Source organism: Schistocerca americana, chromosome 2 (assembly GCF_021461395.2).
Source record: "Schistocerca americana isolate TAMUIC-IGC-003095 chromosome 2, iqSchAmer2.1, whole genome shotgun sequence".
Lineage (NCBI taxonomy): Eukaryota > Metazoa > Arthropoda > Insecta > Orthoptera > Acrididae > Schistocerca > Schistocerca americana.
The window spans coordinates 713,725,906-713,749,317 of NC_060120.1; the positions used below are offsets into that span (position 1 = coordinate 713,725,906).

At 37.7% G+C, this 23,412-nt stretch overlaps 1 protein-coding gene across 1 annotated transcript in view; it reads left to right on the top strand.

The window, feature by feature from the left end:
- LOC124593752 (DNA repair protein REV1) overlaps positions 1 to 20,819 on the top strand; it is a 138,452-nt gene extending 117,633 nt beyond the window's left edge. The window contains exon 12 of the mRNA XM_047132087.1: positions 20,536 to 20,819. Within this exon, the coding sequence (XP_046988043.1) occupies positions 20,536 to 20,698 (163 nt within the window). The 3' untranslated portion in view covers positions 20,699 to 20,819. The remainder of the gene's footprint in view (positions 1 to 20,535) is intronic.
- Positions 20,820 to 23,412: the final 2,593 nt, after the last annotated feature.

A 23,412-nucleotide genomic window follows, 5' to 3' on the forward strand; every position in this document is an offset into this window, starting at 1 on the left:
TGAATAAATATCTACATGTTAGTTTTTCCAAGTAACTAGGCGATGTAAAACCATCACAATAATCAACCATAACTGCATAGTTCTCTATGTGCACATTCTTTCCCCCTACAACACTTGACAGTTCTCACATCCTTTTAATCTGTACTTTCATTGTTTGTGCCTTAGTTTTATGGTGTATGTGTACTTGGAAATGTGTTTGTGTAGCCTGATTCTTCAGCTTACTTATATGAAATAAGTTGAAAGTTATTGGAAACCATAGAAAATAAGGAGGACTTCAGTAAGAAATGAAAAAGTAGAAATGATTGCTAAGATCGAAGAAGAGAAATAAGATAGCCCCAAAGACAGGAAACCATTCCCATCCCCCTTCCCGAGGTCCCCTGCTTCTCCGGTACTTGAGTGAGATGCCGGAGGAGTTATGATGTTAAACGTCTCCTGCAGAACGGACATTCTCACCTTCACCTGTGAAGTCCCCAAAGAAAAATCTTAGCAACTAGTGTTAGTCATGCTTGTACTTACACTACCCACCCCTTCCAAAACTAATACAAACCCTCCCATCCACTTCACATCTCATGGAAGGTATAAAATGTTCTATAAAAATAGAAAATTATACACTACGATAACATAGTTGTTTAGTCATTCAGTTTTACTATACTTTTATACACACATAAAATCCTCTAGATTCATTTTATGTGGTCTCGACATCACTTGATTTAAATAGTACTATCATATTATACCTTTCACTCAAATAATATTTTATTCTTTTCATTTCATGTCTAGAGATCACTGTTCATGTGTGATTATCTTATGTTTTTTGCTTCCATCATATCCGGTTTTCTACGTACTAAAATTATAGGATTGTTTAAGAATTCAAGAATGAATTACAGTATAGTTTAAGATTTGAAGGGAATTCTGTGCCGGAAAAAATTGCACAGAAGAAACACTAAAAACAACTAGGGATCCTACGGTCGTCACTCCACCCATTACCACAGAACGTTAACATCCCTGGGAGGCATACAATTTTTTGTCTTTTACATTGTATTTTCCTTTTTCTGATCCTGTTATAGGGTCTACTAAACCTAAGGCTTTGGGATGTACCACTGTTTGCAATCGATACGGTCACTCATACTTTCGAAAAAAATTATGTGTTTCTTTCTTCAGGGCAGAGCACTGAAGATGCTGTTTTACTAGATCTAGGTCATTAATGTTATACCGAGGTTCGACAGCCTTCTCATGATATTTACTCATTCGTTGTTGTGCTCTTTTAACCAAGTTCTTAGAAACTATTGTTTGATTAAGTTGGTAATCAACAGTAGGTTGTTCTGACCAAGTAAAACATTTAATAAGAGGTTATCCCACAAAATGTTTTCCTATTAACTTCCGAAGGGGTTAATCTAGTTGATAAATGTGTTAATTCATTTAGAATAAGCTCAAAGGCCTTAACTTTTGTTGCCCATGACATATGTTTTTCATGGCATTATGTATGCCATAATTTCCCAATTTCTTTCATAACCCTTTCACTTGGGTTGGTAGACAGATTATAGTTGGAGATTAATACTTGACAAATATCTTCCCACATTAAAAATTCTTTATAGTCGTTACTAACAAATTGTGGCCCATTATCGGAGATTAATCGTTTTGGTTTGCTCACCTCGAGAAAGTATTGTTGCAAATAGTGGATCACTATTGGTGTATTTGCTTTCTTAATAGGATACAACTCAACATACTTAGACCAACACTATGAGGACAAAAATGTACGATACTCCTTCCTTCCCTTTCGGAATTGGTCTGAAGAAATCCGCTGCTGTAAGATCTTGTAATGCCTTAGGAATGATTAGATACATTTTTTATGTAACATGAGTGTTACTCTCTTTTACTATCTGACAGTTTTCACAAGTTCTAATTAAAGATGCTACCTTATGTCCTAGCTTTTTGAAATAATAGAACTTGTTCATGTGGGCTATACACTTTTTAATTCCAAAGTGTCCATACCCTGTATGGACATACCACACAGTTTCTTCCTCCATCAACTTCGGGATGCATAAACGCCACCGTCGAGATGTTATACTGTCTCTCCAAAATAAATTATTCCCTATAACCTTCCATTTGTCTGCTTGATTGGAGGTAAAGACTTTCTAATAGACATAGCATATATTTCTGTTAAGTAGGGATCAGGATGGATGTTGTCCGTTATTCTTTGAGCCATTTCTTGTACCCTGTTGTGTAGATATTCTACCATCATAAAATTAATTGCAAAAATTATGATGTGTCCGTCTGTACGTTTTAACTCTTTCATATCTACAGGTAATCTAGACAAAATGTCGGGTACAATATTTTCAGAACCTTTTACATACTGTAATTTAATGTCACATTCATGTAGGAACAACATCCACTGCATTAATGTACTATGTAATAAGCGACTACTCATTAAAAAAGATAGCGTTTGTTGATGATCCATATATACATGGATCTCTGATCCCCATACTAATGTTTGGAATTTTTGGATACTCCATATATACTGCTAACAGTTCTCTCTCTGTGGCTGTATAGTTTAATTCATGTTTGTTAAGACTTTGGCTAGCAAAAGCTATAGATTAGTGATTTTTACTTTCCATACCTGGATGGTTGTAGTATGGGTGATTCTACCAGTGCTTTTTTCACATTTTCACATGACTCATTGGTCTCTTGGTCCCAAACCCATGGTATTCCCTTCCTTAATAAACATAAGAGTCTTGGATCATTCAGCTCTCGACTTTGTATATATCTTCTATAGTATCCAGCCATGCCAATGAATTCCCTCAATTGTCTTATGTTTTTAGGTGGTGGACACCTTCTATGCATTCTGGATGCGGTCTAATCCCTTGCACCCCTACAATATGCCATAAAAACTTAAGCTCTTACTTCACAAAGTGCGATTTGGATAGTTTTACTGTAATACCTTTTTCTTTAAACCTTTTCAAGGTTTTACACAAAGTCAGGCAATGCTCATCCCAGGTAGATGAGATTACAAGTATGTCATCCACATATATTATTAAATCCTTTAACAACTCCCTTCCTAACACTTAGTCCAGCGCACGTATAAACATGGATACAGAGATATTTAGTCTGAATGGTAACACATTAAAATGATATGATTTCCCATCAAATAGAAACGCTGTATATTTCTGTGATTCAGGGTGTAACCTAATTTGCCAATATCCAACAGTCAGGTCCATTGTGCTAAAATATCTTGCTTTCTCAAATTTAGACAATAATTCATCAATATTAATTGGTCTGTCTCGCTTTGTCTCTATATTTATTCAAAGTACACGCTTCTAGCACTAATCACACACCTCCTGTAGCTTTTTTACTACTACCAAGGGATTATTCATGACGCTAGAGCTATGTTCTATTATGTTATTGTCGATCATCTTGTCAATTTCTTCCTAAACAGCCTCTTTTAGACCTACCAGTATTGGATATGGCTTACAGAAAAATGGAGCACTATCTTTGATCTTAAATTTACATATATAACCACTAATAGTGCCAGAATGATCGGAAAATACTTCATCATATTCCATTAGAATCTTATATAAATCTAGTTTTTGTTCACCGGTTAATATTGGTGATTCATTTACTTTGCTCTGTATGTCCACTCGATGTGACACATGACTTACCTTTTCAGTCTCTGGCGACAATTATGCTGTCCCTGTTAATTGTAGACTTTGATTCTCAGTTGTTTGTTTACCAACGTAGCTGTCCGCCACAGACTGTACACAATATTTGTAGTCGCCTTTACCAAAATAAAGAAGATTCTCCTCAAAATTCAATATGACATTAAATTCTGATAGCCAATCTAGGCCAAACAACACATCCCTATTGATATTTTCTACTACTAACAGTGTCTGACGAAATGGGATATTCCCAATATTGCAGTTCATCTGGCTCTCGTGTTTTACGACTTTGCTCTTCGTTCCAGTAATACCGACAATGTATACTCCCATTACTGGTAATACCAGTGAGTGGTGTTTACTTCGTTATGTGCTAAAGAATGCTCTAGACATCAGTGACACCTCACTCCCGGAATCTGTTAATATGTTAACTTTAAAATCTTCCACGTTTCCTAGTGTTATTGGTTGTGGATTAATGGTAGTTGAGCTTGGTGCTTCCAGTAACAACCATTCTTTCGTGGGCATTTTATATGTGAAATTAACATTCTTATAAACTAGGCCTCCTAATGTATTTCTACGACCTGGGCCCTGGCCCTGGATCCACATTGCACTATGTTTTCCTCATTACTGGTAATCACTGGTTGGTTACCGAATTGAGGTATTACGTTACCACTTTGTACTCAATTATTGCTTGGAACAAATTCTTGTGACATTCCGGGGCCTATATTCGAAGTTGGATGCTTCTTTAGGTAATTTTCGTTGCCCTTATTTCGGTTACATTGGTGTACTCTAGCTAAGTTGGCCTCATGTTGGCCTCTTGTGTAATTCTGATTTTCACTTTGATGTACATTTTTGTTGTGGTCTTTGTTTAAGGCATCAGATGTGTCTAAAAAAGACAACAGTTCTTCTACTGTTTTCCACCCACTACACAGTATATCTTTCCTGGTGTAAATGGGTAAACATCTTATTAGAATTCAAACTAACCCTTCTTCCTTCAAGGGCTTATCTAAGTACTTCGCTCATGTTAAATGCCAGCCAAAATACTTTCTCATCGAACCCCATGTACTGTTATAATACTTAGGATCCCACAAGTTAGATATTAATTTTTCTTGGGCACTAGCTGACCAATACTTCTCCTTAAACTTTTTCTGGAAATCTGTCCAAGATGAAAAGTTCTCGATGTTGACTGTGCCCCACTCTGAAGCTCCCCCTAAAAGGTACCCTACCACAAATTCAATATTCTTTGAATCTTCCCAGTTTTTTTGGCAAGGCCTGGTTAAACCGTTTCAGAAAATGAGTAGGATGTACTTCCCGGTCTGGCTTAAACTTCGGAAACTGTCTCGATAGCCCAGAATTTGCTCACCATTGTAAACCTGTCATCTCTTCACTAGTTAATACTACGTTTGGAGAAGTCACTCTATTATCTACTTTGTCCTGCATAAGTTTGAATTCCTTCTGCAGTTCATCTACATCCTTCTTGGTATTACTAAGTGGACTGATGACCTCAGATGTTAAGACCCATAGTACTTAGAGCCATTTGAGTATTACCAAGTTCGAAAGATAAGATTGGAGATACGTTGTCGGAGGTTACTCTTGCGGCAACTTTTCTGTCTATCATCTCTTCTACCTGTTCCTCCAGATTACGGATATTTATTATGTCTGAAGTAGCTAGTTTCTCTTTAAAATTTCTTTCCACATTGTCAACTTGCGTGTTAATGCCTGCAGTTTGCGATTGGACTGTAGGAATTAGTTTGTCCTGCTTTTGAACATTTACCTTTAAAATGTGTAGCCTTTGTTTTACAGCATCAAATGTAACATTACATACACTTTGAAATGATCCTAGTTTTTTGCTCAATTCAGTCTCTACACTATTACATTTATCTTCAATATAAAATTCTAGTCTCTTTGCCAAATCCTGAAATTGGTTACTCTGTGTCTGACTAAAGTCAGTGAACAACTGATTGACGTGACTACTTAAAGAGCTATTTAATTCACCTTTCAAATCTATCTTAAAATTTTCCACTTTAGTGGTTAAAATATCAAATTCAGTCTTCAAATTTCCCATACCTTCACGCAACTGCTGAATTCTTATTTTAATGATTAATGGAAAACCTCGTATAAAGATGTGAAACAAATACTAACAAAGAGATAGAGGGGCTGGCCAGTACTTACCTCAGCTCAATACAGCTGATAGATGCACAAAACAGAACAGAAAATTTACGTTCTTAGCTTTCGGAACTTTGTTCCTTCATCAGGGAGGAGAGAGGGGAAAGAAAGGGAAGAAGGGAAAGTGGAGTCAGTTACTCACAACCCAGGTTATGAAGCAACAGGGAAAGGAAAACAGGGAGGGTAGCAAGGATGGAGGCATGGTTGTCAGAGGGAATTGTGTGTAGCCAATCCTCTTCTCTGGGTAATCAGCTACGCCGATCTCCCAAAAGCTTCTTCTCCGAAGACTATAGCTGGTTAAAGGAATACATTAAACTACTTCTCTATTCTTGAAATAATTTGGGTACTCGTAGAATACTTTTCAGCTCAATCACTTTATATTTGCAACTTTCACAGACAATAACTTCAAGCTAACTTATTCCTTAAACATTATACTCATTTACACATATACAAATAGCATACATGTGTCGTACTTCTTTCATAGCCAATATGTGAAGTAATTCAAAAGTCTCTAGTCTCAAGCAGGTCCAGTTCATGATTGAACATAGAAATCTATATTCAATTGTTCATTAGTCTTCTTACAATCAACACAGACACTAAAGATCACAGAATACTACATAAAGTTTCCTTGTCCTTCTCGACCCGTACACAGAGACTCTGTGGACCGTACAGCGGGTACTTGTCTGCCGCCGTTCGGCTGCCAGGTCCATCTTTTTCTCATAACTGTTTTTTGACCTGCACATACAAATAGGCAATGCACAGTAGGGCATATTCGTTTATCCCACTCACCTCTAAAATATCGGGTGTTTGAAACGGTGGAAGGCCGAGTGGTTCTAGAATTTACTCCGAAATTCTCGAAGCACTACAGACATTATGACCACTTGATTAACAGTGTGTTGGTCCACTTTTGGAAGATAATACTACAGCAATTCTGCATAGTATAGATTCAACAATTCCTTGATAGCTTTCTAAGGTATATGGTACCAGATGACTATGCACAGGTCACTCAGTTCCCCTAAATTACGGGCTTGTGGTTTGTAGGCACAAAGGTGGAAACCAGTAGCATCCCAAACATGTTCTTTCGGGTTTACATCAAGCAAATTTGGTCATGAGTTCACTACCTTGCTCCTCAAACCACTGTAGTGTGATTCAGGTCTTGTGACCTGGACAGTTATCCTCTTGGAAGTTGCCATCACTTTCAGGTAGGACATCAAGCATGGAGGAATGCCAGTGTCCTACAGTCATGTTCACATAGTCCACAGCTGTCATAGTGCCCTCAGTTACTTCCACAGGTTCCTTGAAAGCCTAGGTAAATGTCTCTCATAACATAACACTGCCCATATTAGCCTGTGTCCGTCATTCATGGATCTCTCTATGTGTAGTGAAGCCAATCCTTATAGTGGAGTAAACCCTGGTGCCAAATCATGGTCTTTCAGCTGTTCGCCTGGATTGTGGTATATCCATACATGACCATTAACCTAGTTTAACAAGAAATGTGATTCATCCAAGTAGGTGACAAGTTTCCATTGGTTCATGGTCCAGTCTCAATGATCCCTTGCCCAGTGCAATTGCAGTTGAAGAAGTGAACAGGGGACACTTGAGACTCATGCAATGTAGAGTAGCTTGCTTGATAATGTGTACTAAATGGTGTGCTTTGAAAATTTTGTTTCTGTAGCAGCATTGTACTCAGTCATCAAATCTGCCACAGATTGCTGCCTATCTTGCTTTTCAGAGTGAGCAAGCCTCCAACCTCCACATTGTGTGATGAGGCATGGGCATCCAACATCTTGTCACCTATTCATGGTATCATCATTCTTCAGCCACTTTTCATGAATGCTCATGACAGTATTACACAAACAGCCGATCAGCTTTGCCATTTCCAAGGTGCTTATACTCAGGCACCAGGCTGTGACAGTTTGCCCTTTGTCGAAGTTGCTTATTGCTGTCGATTTCCCCATTTGTGATCTGTATTGTCATTAGAATGATTTCCCATTTGCTTCTGTCCCTCTTATACATTTTCCTTACCACATCAGGTGCCCACAACACCACTAATCGGCACTCGGTTTTGTGGTGGGTAATGGTCATAACGTTTCGGCTCATCACTATAAGATCTCAGCAGCCAGAGCATTGAAGCAGACATAGTGTCAATTATTTAATTTTAATACATGAGTTTGGGTTAGCAGAGGGTACTGCCTTGGTTAATAAATCACTGTATAATTTTCAAACGCAGTGCCAAACAATATTAAGCTGGTAGTTACCACACCTTGCAGAAATATTTTCCCACAATGAGATACAGAAGCTCTGTCCAGTGCTCGTACCTCAAAGGCAACTTGTATGCCGCACAGAATTTAGAACTGGTGTATGAATTGCACTATCACATTGACATATATAATCTAAAGACACTGTATGGTACATGGTAGAGAATACTTCATACTATTATTATTGGTTGTCTGTTCTATAGTGTTCAGTTGTGGAGTGGAGTGAAAACTCAGAGTTATATGTTCTAATCTGCCTTTATCTCATGCTCTCTATGTACTATATACAATGGTCGAAGCAGAATTGTTGTACAGTCTTCCTGGAATACCAGTTCTCTAAATTTACCCAACTGGATTTTCTTAGAACAGTATCACCTTTCTTTCAGAGATTCCCAATGAGGTCCTCTGAGTGTGTCTGTTACATTTACACCTGAATGATACTTACCTGTTACAATCCTAGTAGCACGTTTTTAAATTTGTTCCGTGTTTGTTAAATTGAACTTATGTAGATTCCTTGAGAGATAGTTATTTTCCTCCGTGAATGTCATAATATTTAATCTTGAAATATTCTCCAGAACTCCATAGCAATGGAAATTGGTGATATACGTCTGAAATTCAGCTCACCTGTACATTTACCCTACTTTATAAACAGGAGTCACCTGCATTCTTTTCCAGTTACAGGACACTGTTTGCCACCTGAGGGGTTCTCAATAAACTTGAGCCACAAAAAGGCCTAATTCAGCTACAAAAGGGCATAGTTTTTCAACATATTCAATTTAAAACTAACAGTTATTATTATTTTTGAGCAGTCTTAATTTTTTCTCAATTCTGGGAGTACTTATTTCAGTACCTCCTTGTGTGTGTGTGTGTGTGTGTGTGTGTGTGTGTGTGTGTGTGTGTGTGTTTTTACGTGTACACATGCACAGTCAGTCTTTGGCATGCACAGGTATCTAAGGGGGGGGGGGGGGGGGGGGGGAGTGGTATATTGTCTTCAGCTTCAACACCAGACTGCCTCTTAAATGGCAAAAATTAAGTTAACAGTTTAACAATTGAGGTGGGCACTTAGGTTTGGATACTGCGTTAGCATTCGAGAAGTGCACAATTCAAACTCCCATCCAGCCAATGAGATCTATATTTTTGTTAGTTCCCAAAATCTCTTGCAAATGCTCCTTCTCTTGAAAAAGCATTCTGCTAATTTCCTCCTTGTTTGTGTGCTAACTGAACTTGTGTGCCACCTCAAATGACGTTTTTGTCAATAGGACATTACACGTTAACCTTTCTTTCTTCTTTGGATCAGAACTTTCTATGATAAAATTTTCTCTGTCAGTTGCCTTGCATTTTCTTTCACAACAAGGATATAATAGCCTCAGTCTTCACAGCCTTCAGTGAATGTTATCATTAAACCAGAGTTGGACTCTGCTATCTGTAATAAATTGCACTCTGTACAAACACATACCTGTTTAGGTAATGGCATGTTTCAGTATCACTTACAACCTATAACATCATTATCTCTGGTACCTGCCAGTTTGGTGACACTTTCAAAATTTGAGATTTGTTTATAGCCAGGAGATTTAAAATATTTTTCTTGCACGTGAATTGTCATAGTAGATGCTCAAATCAGTTTACTTATAAACCATTCAGTATGACTTTTCCTATCTGATATAAGGAGAATTAATATAATCCCCAAGTTTTACCATATGATTTAAGTGTTTCTGTGCTACCAAAATTTGCCTGTCTTCAACTCTGTATGCAATGTATCTGGATGTGACAGCCAGTATAAACATCCGATTACTAATAAAAGCCCACCATTGCAGGTTACTCTTTTCCATATGAATGCCCCACTTGGATTCATTTTGGACATCGCTAGACTTATTGTTTCTTTTTGTTGCTATAAACCTTCACTTTCTGCGGCACCAATCTATTTTTTGATATATGTTCCATGTTTTGTTGAAAATTTCTCTGCATTTTACATAAGGTTTCAACCAATGTCAGAGCACAGTAATAAGTTACAGTCACTGTTATCAGCAGGATAGGTGGGGTAGGGGAATAATAAATGACTTAGTAAGTAGTGTTATAATGTTACCAGAATACACACATGATAATTTTTAATAATTGGTTTCTCATGTGACAGGCATTTTGATATCTCCATCTGCATTCAAAGAAAGTTGCCCACCATATCAGGTGTTTCCAGTGTATAGGCACACCTGACCTATCCAGAGCAACTCTTCTGTACAATCACTGTGAAGCACTATTTGAGGGACCAAGTCCTAGTTCATTGTAGAACCAAAACCCCTGGTGTAGACCCTCCACTTCTTTTAATAGCAAACAACACTGATTAGTTCCCAGAATGTAAATCAACGGGCATTCTGAACTTCCAACAAATGAGGTTAGCTGTCTTCACCACATTGGCTGGTATCCATAAAGTATTCTCTCAGACACCCAATGGCACATGTCATTGGAGCTAGTATAAACAGCGATCTGCATATGACCTGTTGCACCTGGCAGACAAACCTCCCATGATACACAGGTAGTGCACAATGCGTTCGCTCCTGTCTTGTTCCGCTTGTACATCTCTCTTCCAACGCTATTCTGTTCCAGTAACTTCTGACATGAGTTTGGTCCCCTATTTTTGACAGGTTTGAAGGTGACAAAGGATTTCAGGGCTCACATAAACCAATGGCCACACCTAACTTTTGCTGTGCTTGGCCCCACCCTGAGATCAGCAGCCAAGGAGGAACTGAGCCATATGACATGTTTCCACTGATCAGCCATCCAGGGCTTATGCTCCTGAAACCATGTTTTACGCTTCTTTTTGTTGCTTGTTGGCACTAATGGTTTCGGTATAGCAGCCCGTCCATGAATATTCACTTTATGGAGTTTTCGGCAGACAGTATTGATAGGATTGGGGTCTCAAAGTCACTTCAGCCACAGTAGATTTGTGTTGTTTTGACACTATTCGTTTAGCATTTGATGATCTCTGTCATTTAGTTTTTATTTTCATCCAGTATTACGTTTATACAATGAGGTCTTTCCATGTTTTGTGTAGGCTGTCATGACTGTTGAAACAGTTCCTCTTGAAACATTCAATAAGTTGGCTGTCTTGGTTACTGATGCTCCAGCTAATCGAGCTCCCACAATCTACCCTCTTCGGAACTCTGTTAGGTCTTTCATTGCATGTCAGCCTCCGCCTCTGAATGCAAATACGAAGTGTGCACTACTCAAGAACAACCTGCATTGATGCTTAGTCCACACTGAACACTCACAGTCCAGCGTGACAAGTGCCTTACCTGTGTTGCTGACTGTCAAACACAACCATCCCGTTACTACCACTTTTCACATTATTTTGCCTATCCCCTTTACATCTGTACTCTGCAAATCACCGTGAGGTGCATGGCAGAGGCTACGTCCCATTGCAGCAGTTATTTTTGGAATGTCTCTGTGCTTGCAGTAATTATTCTAATCTTATCCTCATGATCACAATGTGAGCGATACATGGGGGGTTGTAGTATAGTCCCAGGGTAATCATTTAAAGCCGGTTCTTCAAATTTTGTTAATCTACTTCCTCGGGTAGTTTACGTCTATCTTCAAGAGTCTTCCAGGTCAATTCCTTCAGTATCTCTATGACACTCTCCCACAGATTAAACAAGCTTGTGACCATTTGTGCTGCCCTTCTCTGTATACATCCAGTATCTCGTGTTAGTCCTATCTGCTATGGGTCCCACACACTTAAGTAATATTCTAGAATCGGTCATATGAGCGATTTGTAAGTAATCTTCTTTATAGATTGGTTACACTTCCCTAGTGTTCTACCAATAAGCCAAAGTCTACCACCTGCCTTACCCGCAACTGAGCTTGTCTGATCATTCCATTTCATATCCCTACGAAGTGTTACATCCAGGTACTTGTAGGAGCTGGTCGATTTCAACAGTGACTCATTAATATTGTAGTCATAGGTTACTTTGTTTTTTATTTTGTGAAGTGAAAAATTTTACATTTCTGAATATTTAGAGCAAGTTGCCAATCTCTTATCAAGATCTGACTGAATATTTATGCAGCTTCTTTCATATAGTACTTCATTATAGATAACTGCATCATCTGCAAAAAGCCTGATTACACTATTAGTATTGTTCACAAGGCCATTAATATACAACATGAGCAGCAAAGGCACACCCAAAATTACTTATACGTCTGATGATGACTCTCCATCCAAGAAGGCATCCTTACTCCAGTCACAAATTTCACTTGGTACCCCATATAAGCATACTTTTGACAATAAGCGTAGGTGCGGTACTGGGTCAAATGCTTCTTGAAAATCAAGAAGTACTGCATCTACCTGGTTGCTTTGATCCAAAGCTTTCAGTACGTCATGTGAGAAATGTGCGAGTTGGGTTTCATATGATCTTTTTTTTTTTTTCTAAATCCGTGCTGGTTGGCATTGAGGAGGTCATTCTATTCAAGATACCTCATAGTGTTTGCGCCCACAATATGTTCAAAGAGTCTGCAACAAATCGATGCCAAATATATTAGACGGTAGATAGATTATAATTAAAAGAGGGGCTAACACAGCATAGAGTCTGACGTGGATTCAATCAGGGCCTTGAGCTTTGTTCAATTTTAACAATTTCAGCTGTTTCTCAACACCATTGATACTAATACTCATTTCATTCATTGTCCCAGTGGTATGAGGATTAAATTGGGGCAATTGTCCTAGGTTTTCCTTTGTAATGGTACATTTGAAAATGGAGTAAAGCATTTCAGCTTTTGCTTTGGTACCATCAATTTCAGTTCCTCTCCACTTTCACTTGGGAATGGACACTAACTTTGGTGCCACTAACAGCCTTTTCATATGAGCAGAATTTCTTTGGGTTCTGTAAAAGATTATTGCACAATATTTTGCTAAAGTAGCCATTGAAGGCATCACACATTGCGGCCAAACGCGTTTCATTCAGCGTCTCCTCTCTCTCTCTCTCTCTCTCTCTCTGCTTTGTTTACACCTATTATGCACTAATATCTGTTTCTACAGAAGTTTCTTTACAGTGACTGTATACCACGGAGGGTGCCTCCGATTATGAACTGTTCTGCTGGGTACATGTCTATCTAGTGTATGATCAAGTATTTCTTTAAACTTGAGCCATAGTTCCTCTACATGTTCCTGTCCCGTGCTGAAAGTTTCAAGTTTCTCATTGATATATGACACTGCTGATTTTTATCTAGTTTACTGAATATGTATATCTTTCTGCTTGATTCAGTTGTCCCTTGTACTTTGGTAATCATTGTTGCCAGAACTGTGTCATTGTCACTGATACCATTTTCAATGTGGACATCCTGAAAGAGGTCAGGTCTTTTTGTTGCCAATAGATCCAATATATTTCCATCATGAGTGGGGTTCCTGACTATCCATTCAGAGAAGGGATTTAGTCAAGTTTCACAAGATGTCTTATCACGCCAACTACCAACAAAACTGTAATTTTCCCAATTGTTGGATGACTAAAGTCTCCACCACTGATTACAGTATGATTGAAGAACTTGCATGCTTATGAACTGAGGTTTTCTCTAAAGTTTTCTGTTACATCACAAGAAGAGTATAATGGGCAATAGAATGATACAATTACCTCTTTATGCCCACCCCTGATACCTAGTCTTGCCTAAACAGTCTCACATGCAGCTTCATTTTCTATCTCAGTGGCTTTGAGTTTCTTGTCTACTGTGACAAATACTCCACCTTCATTTCCCGTTAGCCTAGCCTTTCAATATAAACTTCACTTTTCTGCAAAAATCTCACTGCTGTTAATTTCTGGTTCTATCCAGCTTCGTGTACCTAGTACTATGCAAGCTGCACTGTTTTTTCATAAGCGCTTCAAATTCTGGCACTTTGTCATTAATGCTTTTGGCAGTTTACCACTAGGATTTTAATACTCTCACTTGTTGGAGGTATTTCTTCCGATCTTACACTGATACTTCTGGATTTCCTAAAGCTATCGTTATCTGGATTGGATGGAGAGTTGCCTAATCTAAAAAACGCTTTTGCAAACCCCACATACAGTCGGGTACCTGTGTAGCAGCCTCTGATGGATAGTGCACACCTGAGCTATTTCGGGGGACCCTACAGTTCTCAACCGTATGGTGAAAGTCCAGGAAGTCACAGCCTAACTTGTCACAAAACCTATGACGTCTCTGGTTCAGTCCTTCCACTCAACTCAGAACCAAAGGGCCAAGATCAGTTCTGGGGACAATGCTGCAAATTGTGAGTTTTGTTGAAACTCCATGCACAAGGCAGATCTTCTCAACCTTCTCTCTGTCACTGGTATGACCCGAGAATGAGCTCAGAGCTCAGATGACAGCCATAGTTTGTTCCAACGTGCACCACAATCTGCAGTTGGTTGCACCCTGTTCCCTCAATGGCTGCTGGAGTAGCCTCTTCAACATGTTGAATGAGGACCCCAAGCATTCATACAGAGTGCATCTGGTGTTCTTTCCTGTCTGTTACTGCCTTTTCCCTAAGGGATCATTTGCTGTACATTTGAATTGCCGACAATTAACAGATACCTACCGTTTTGTTTTTGCCCCCTCCTGACACCTGGCAAAACAGGTTGCTCCAATACAGGTGAAGTGAGTCCCATTGGCTCAGTTTCAGTGAAAGGTAGCACATCAGACTTGTTGATTAAGGGTAGTGGTACAACACCCTGAGTTGCCATCCACCCTGTACTGGATGTCCAGATTTACCATTGACATGCCAGTCTCAATCAAGTAGATGGGTAATGACAAATCGTGTGCTTTCTGCAGAGGAGACAGGATCCACAGGAGAGGATGGTACTTGAGGTACTTTTGCTGCAGGTGTTACACGTACACGACTCATGGAAGCTTTTCCAACACAGTGATTCACAGGCACTGCCAATTTTTTGACGGTAGTCAAATCGGGGCAATTTCCAGCTGCTTACGAACATCAACCAACTTATCCAATGTTTGAGAACAGCATATACAGTGGGCTGCATTTTGGCTGGTGCAATGTATTACAAGGCACTGAAAAAATAACTTTAAATTAAGTCCACTGATTGTCTTTTAAACTGTTGAGCTAAAAAGTTGCTAATTCCATATAAGAACTAAATCATGTACACAAACTGAGATTTCTATCAAGGCAACACAAAAACATATAGGAAAAATTACTAGTGTACTAAATGTTTATGTTAATTATAGTTGATAGCAAACTCAAAAACAGAGTTAATTTACAATAAAAGCAGCTAAAATATAGGGCAGCTCCTCTTTTAATGGAAAACTAGATGTAACACAATATGTTAGTTAGAAAATCTTCTGCAGTAACTGATTTGCTACAAGTTGCTCATAGATTATGCAAAGAAAAGTCTCAAAAATGCACGTTTGTTTGTATTGATATACAGTGAAATTCAGGGTTGATTTATTGTTTGGCTGCACTGTGAACCACAAACAGTAATTTGCTACGAAATAAATGACATGTCAAAAACACTCGTACCAGTAACTTATGAAAATATACTTTCGTAAGCATCCAAAAATTCCCAAACTAACGTATTTCTCAGGTCCAGTTGCCTTTTGTAACATTAGAGGCAAAGTGTGGAAATGAAGATGTCTCTAATGTTATAGATAAACACCTTAAATCATGGTCTAATGAACAAAATTGGCTGTGACACAATAAATATGAATCAGTACAGCTGTGGTGGTTCTCATTGATTGTTAGTTTTAGCATCAATCAACTGTGGAACTCAAAATGATAAAAGTTGTTGATAGTTTATTATTAATACACTATAAAGGTTAAGTTTCTATGATTTCCTTGTCTGTAGCTCAGTCAGTAGTGGACTTGCCCGAAAAAGGTAAAGGTCCTGAGTTTGAGTCCCAGTCTGGCTCACAGTTTTAATTTGCCAGGAATTTTCATTCCAGTGCACAGTCTGCTGCAGAGTGAAAAATTCATTCTGAACATGTAAAAATCTTTATCTCAATAAATATCCTACAAAAGTATCTGATTAACGAATAACTTTATTGGTTTCTACTTAATCATTCATTCTACTGTATTAACTTTGATGATAAATTATATGAAGCTACTGTAACATCTGGGTGGCAAATTTGGTGAGAAAATAACATTCTCTTTTAAAAATTTTTATTTTTTGATAAAATCTGTCTCTCTATGGTCTGAAAACTTATGGCAGTACAGATACACCCTGAAGTACGTACTGTTTCTGTTTCTCATTTTTTGTAAACAATTTCTTAGAATTTATTATTTTCTGTTTAATAACTATGTGTAGATCGTTAATGATTTCTTCATTTTCATGCCACTGTGAGGAACCTGTCTTAAAAAACTCATCAGTCAAGTCAAATCTGAAAAAAATGGTCTTATTTTATTAGAAACAAAATATGCTATGCCATTATTAATAATTTCAGAGATTTGGTAAGTTACTTGTATTCTTACTATATTTTCATCTGCCAGTTCTGCTTCACCCTTCAATGCATTGAGTGTTTTCATTTTTCTATTCAGAAGACAATGGGATCACAGGTGGCCAAAGCAACAGAATATGAGACAGGTGTCATAAAATATTTTTTTTTAGATTTGTAAAGCAACACCAAGAACAGCCTGGTGTGTGTAAGCTTTTGGAAGAACTGAAATTTTAAATATGGTACTTTAAGTTCAAAAATACACACAGAATCATACTGCTACATACACAGTTAATGAGAAAATACAAATATGATAAACTGCATTTTCTTCTTGTGGTGATGATAATTAAAATTCAGCATGGAACATAAATGTATTCTAGTCATAAACGTCTCTAGAGCATGGGAAGATACTGTGATATAGCTGTTCTTAAACTGTCTTGAACAAATGAAGGATTTGAGATACATCAGTTTAATCTGAATATTCCGTGATGTTATAGGTTTGAATTGTAATATGGGGTTTATCCAAATAGTTTGCAAATGAAGAAATTTGCATTTTTCAAGAAAGGTATAGGTTCTCAAAAAAATAAATATCAAAATGCTCCCATATTTGAGTTTCAGGTGCCAAAAGAAAGCACTGAAGTACAAATCGTTACAGGTACTGAAAGCTGGCTAAAGCCGAAGTTAAGAAGGTTGTTCAGGAACAATAGATGAAATACAGTTGGTGGCGTGGTGGTTGTTGTTAGTAGTAGTCTAACTTGTAGTGAAATTGAAGTAGATAGTTTCTGTGAGTTAGTATGGGTAGAAGTTATACTTGACAACAGGAATACATTAATAACTATTTCTTTTTACTGATCCCCAACTTAGTTGATACAGTTGCTGAAAAGTTTTTTGAATGCTTGAGTCTCACCCTACTCATACAGTTGTAGTTGGTGATTATTTTGATCTACCCTCAATATATTACCAAAAATACATGTTTAAAATTGGTGGTACACATGAAATGCCATCCAACATTGTGCTGAATGCTTTCTCTGCAAATTATTTTGAATGATTAGTTCTGGAGCGAACTTTTAGCATAAATGGTTGCAAAAACATACTTGGCCTCTTTGCAACAAATAACCCTGAGCAAAGAGGAAGCATCATGATGGATACAGTGATTAATGACCACATGGTCATTGTAGCAGGATTGAATAGCTTAACATCTAAATCTATCAAAAATAAATGCAAAATATATCTGTTTAAAAAATCAGATAAAAATTCACATGATGCCTTCCTAAGAGACAGCCTCCAATCTGACAATGGAAGGGTTGACAGCAATCGAGAGATTTATACCAAATAATTAAATAAGAGATGGTACTAATCCCACATGGTACACGAAACAGGTCAGAACGCTGTTGTGGAAACAACGAGAAAAGCTTACCAATATTAAAAGAATGAAAAAATCTCCAAGATAGGTGACTTACTGAAGCTCAAAACCCAGTGCGGACTTCAATGCGAGGTACTTTATGATAGTTTTCTAAACAAAATTCATCTCTTGAAATCTTGTATGTAAAGTACACCAGTGGGAAGACAATCAATATATTCACTGTGCAATAGACACGGTAATGTTGCCGATGGCTGTGCTACTCATGCAGAGTTACTAAACATGGTTTTCAAAAATCTGAATCAAGGGCAACCTCAAGGTAGTGAAGCAACTTAAATCACTTGGTAAAGATGAGGGCCTCCACTACAGATAATATACCAGTTTGGTTTGTTTTAGAGTACACTGATACAATAGCTCCATACTTAACCATCAAATACAACCGCTCGCTCAGAAAAAGGTCCATACCTAAAAGACTGAAAAGTTGCACAGGTCACACCAGTACTCAATAAAGAAAATAGAAGTAATCTGCTGAATTACAGACCCAAATCATTAATTCTGATTTGCAGCAGGATTCTGCAACATATTAAGTGTTAAAATATTGTGAATTGCCTCGAAGAAAATTATTTGTAGACAGATACCACACGGATTCAGAAAATGAATGCTATCGACAGGGGATCTCAGATAGATTTCATATTTTTAGACTTCCAGAAGGCTTTTGACACCATAACTCACAAGTGACTTCAAATCAGATTGTTTGCATATGGAGTATTATTTCAGTTGTGTTACTGGATTCATGATTATCTGTCAAAAAGTCGTAGTTCATAATAATTGACAGAAAGTCATTGAGTAAAACAGAAGTAATATTTTGTGACCCCCAAGGAAATGTTGCAGGCCCTATGATGTTCCTGGTCTATATGAACGAGTTAGGAGACAACTGGAGTAGCACTCAGACTGTTTGTAGATGATGCTGTCATTTACAGTCAAAACCAATTGCAAAATGATTAGAGAAGATACGGTGAAAAAGTGGCAGTAGACTCTAAATAACGAAAAGTGTGAATTCGTCCAATAAGTTTCGGTTACACAAATCTTAAGGCCATCAGTTTAACTTAATATTTACAGCTTACAGTTACAAATAACTTAAACTGTAATGCTCACGTAGTAATGGTATGGGGAAAGCAAACCAAAGACTGCATTTTATTGGCAGAACAACTAAAGAATGCATCAGTTCTACTAAAGAGACAGGTGCACTACACTTGTCTACCCTCTTTTGGAGTGTTGATGTATGGTATGGGATCCGCATCTGCTAGGATTGATGAAGGACATCGAAAAAGCTCAAAAGGACAGCTTGTTTTATATTATTGTGAAAGAGGGGAGATTGTACCACAGCTATGATTGCCACCCCAATTTGTGTATCATTAAAACAGAAGTGTGTTATTTTTTCCCAGCAGGATCTTCTCATGAAATATCAACAATGAACTCTCTCCTCCAAACGTGAAAATATTCTGTTAGTGCCTATCAATGTAGGGAGAAATGTTCACTGTCATGAAATAAGAGCTCCCGCAGAGAGATTTAAGTGCTCATTTTTCCTGAATGCTGTTCAAGACTGGAACGGTAGGGAAATACTTGAAGGTGGTTCCATGAACCATCTCCAAGGCACTTAATTGTGCACCAAATAGTAATCATGTAGATGTAGACATACTAGCTATGTAACCTTACTCACTTCAGTTAATGGTAACAGTAAATCTGCAGTTTATAAGAACAGACCCACTTCCCCCAATGTTACAAACCATATGGAAAGTGCATTAGCCTGCAAATTTGTGGTCAAAGGGAATGCCAAGGATTGATATTGTCATTGATGATCCACAAGGCCAGTGCTGGGTCCATTCCACCATTGTGCTGATTGAAATGGTGGCCACTTGAGGTAAATCTTTGTCAAGTTAAGGAGACTAAGAAGAGATTGTGGGGCAGTTATGATCTGATGTTGAGACCATTTTTATCTGCACATTTTTAAATGCAGTATTTACTAGTCGAAAAATGCTCCCATTTAAAAGGCTGACAGAAAAATTTAGTACCAGCTGCATAGTTCTGGCTTCCTCAACACCTTTAAAAACTTTCCCACACAAACATATTCGCACTCCTTTGAACATGCAGCTCACATCTCACTCCCAAGAGCTCTCGTCACTGTAACTTGCTCACACCCATTAATCCATTACTGTAAGTTGCTCATGCCGAGGTATGAACTCCAGAAAAATCCCATTTTTGTGTGTGGAATTTTGGAACATATGCTGTACATTAACTTGTTGCATGCATACTGATTTAGATGTTTGATAATAAGTGCACTATCATGTGCCCTTTGCTTTCCAATCTTTGACAGGTTGTTAAGTTTTGAAAATGAAAATACTATTGATAGAGTGTCAAACAATATTCATATTTAAACTGCTTTACAGGTTAAAACTATGTAGCAAGTCAGAACTTGACCTCATAGAATTGCATTTTACAGGCAGTGTTCTTACTCAAGACAGAATAGCCCTTGTGTGCATTTAGAAAGTAGGAAAGATTCACTAGCAGGTGGTTACTTCAGAATTATCCAAATAGGTCACTGCATAAGAGTGTTGCCCAAGCTACAGTCCAAACAAGCATATAATTTTAAGAACTTTGATTTTGAGAAGACTTTTATTCACATTGATACGGTGTTTATCTTTCTTTTCAGGTGCTTATCCAGGAAAAAAAATTGCATGTGGCAAAATGCCTATCTTGGTATTCTAAAAGGCGTGCAGAAAGTAATAATAGAAATATACAAAGTGAAACTGAAATTACCAAAGGATTTTGTGTGTGAAGATGGATGCACAAACAAAAGTAATAACCTGTCTTAATGCCAGTGCGAAGGGGTGGGGGGTAGGAGGAGGTGGATCCATCCAATATGTGTCAATGTCCTAGTCTGAATGCTTATTTTTACCCTCTGTTTTAAATAAAGATAATCTCTTTTAAATAGAATTTGGTGCCTCATTTTTTATACAAAAACTCAGTAACTACCAATTGAAGCAGTGCTCTGTTCGTTGCTTTATTTTAAAAATGGATCATCCAACCTGATGATAAAATCTTTCACATTGAAGGGTATGACCTGACATAAAAATTCAAAATTTTTACCATTTATGACAGATTGCTACAAAAGCCTGCTGACAAAAAGACTAATCTATTTACAAAATTATACTTTTGTAAAGGAAGTTATTTTCCTATATAGGTTGTTCTTTCATTTTGAAATAAATATTATGTAATGATTTGAAGATGCAGACCATGTCTCATGTGTTTCCGTTTCAGTTGTTATAGTATCACATTTTAAGTTGGCACTTTTTCAATTGTACATATGGACTTCATATTTTGGATAGTTGTGCTTGCACCCACTATGGTTAGGCGAAATTCTAATGAGAAGCACTATCATGTGTTGCTTCCCCCTTCCCCACGGATGTGTGGAATATAACATGGTGTAAGCATAACAGTTTTTATTGTATTACCCAATGGGGTGAAATTACAAAATAATGAAGTAAAGTGTTTATTTCAAAATAAAAGAACAACCTATGCAGGAAAATGACTTCCTTCAAGAATTTTACAATGACTGTGAACCAATACAATTCATATTCATTTTAGTAAACAATCATTCTCAAAGTTGGATGAAATTTGCTGCTAGTTTAATCATTCACTTTTCTCGTCCAGTTTATCCCATGTACCAGTGATATATGTGGAATTTACTAAAGGAGAAGAAAACTTACGTTTCATAGCATAATACCTCAACAAGATTCTTGATGTTTATAGTGTCATCAAACACATCAAAACAACTATTCTTTGGAAAGGGGGGGGGGGGAGAGGGGGTGAAGGAAAGGTTTTTGTAGGATAAAAATGAGAAAAATATGAATGATTTGGACAACCAAATAGGCAGACAAAGGTCAGAAATAAAATCTTAAAAATGATTTAGTAAGCTATTTTCAAATGCATACATCAAAACAAATACATGGGATCATCATTAATGAGATATTAAAACCTAATATTTCTTCCCTTCTTTTGTAATGTCCTACTCAAGCAGATACAGCAATAATGTGGGAAAATGGAACTAAGAATTTCAAATCACTATTAGAGCTACAGTTCATGAAACAAAAAATAATATTAAAAACTTGAATACACAGTATTAATGTTCCACAATAATATTTATTTGATACTGGAACATTAATATTATTCAAACTTGTATTCCTCCAATAACTGATGGAATATTCCATAAATATTGCCAAAATATTACTTGTAGAAGATTGCAAAAGCAGTTCTGCACTATCACCTAGTATATTTACTTGTAGAAAGTCGTGAATATGAAGACATCTTGGGAGATGAAACCCAATACTGTTATTGTTCTTAATGTGGCAATACAATAATGCGCAGAAAAATTATCATCATTGCACATTGAAAGATCAAATGCACCTTGCGTCATTGTGGGCATGTGGAACAGCAAGGGAAATATGTAAATCGAGTCGAGCAGAGATGAACTGGGAATTATTCTAGCCACAAAATGAAAAACCCACTGACATAAGCAACTCTGGCAAAGGGCAGATTGTTATGGTCATGTGCCACGGAACAAATGTCTCAGAAACAGCAAAGCTGTTCTTGCACTACTGTCTACCTCCTATGTAAAATAGTCGAAGGATGGTGAAACCATAAGTAGGGGACAATATTTTGCACATTCATGCCCCATCACATTATGTGGAGGCTTGCCCACTATGTAAAGGTGGTAGGTGTAGATTTGGGTGGGTCTGATGATAGAGTACAGTGATTGTGCAGGTACAACTGTTTTGCAGCTCATACTCAGTGCACATTGTTGAACATGGAGCTCAACAGTAGACAACCCACATGTGTTTTAATATTGGTCCAAAGAGTTTGCCAATTATGATCGCAGTGGGCACAGAATTGTGGATCAATGAAAACATGTTGCCTAGTTGGAAGAATCTGGTTTCTTGTTACATAAGTTGTGTCCGGATATGCTGTCAACCAGGCGAACAGCTGTTCGAAACATGCATCAGGCTATGAGAGACAATGTACTGTGCTTTCAGAGGATCTGCAGCAGTAATCAAAGACACACCTGTGGACTACATGAACATTATTAGAGATCACCTGCATCTCTTCATGCTAGATATCTTTTGCAGCAGTGCTGACATCATCCAGCAAGATAATAATAATTATTATTATTATTGATTTAAGCCCACTAAGGAGCACTTATGACTAGTTCTTCTTCAATGCTCTCTTCCACTCCCAATATCTCTTGAGGCCTGCTGATAATTTCTCCTTCCTCTCCTGTGAAAGCAGCTTCCAATGTTTAGGGGCTCTAGGTGGTGGGGTCCAAGACTCTACCATAGCACAAAATTTGGAACGATCTTCTACCTCAAGATCAGAGATCTCAGCCGAATCCAAGTTCTTTAGTACTTCATTAAGCCACAGGCTTCCAGTCTTGTAGCTTTTAACCAATTAGATCTTCTTGGTAAGCCTATTGTTGTTCATTTGTTGTAGGTGCCCATAGAACTTGAGCCTCCCAAGTCTCACACAGGTGTTG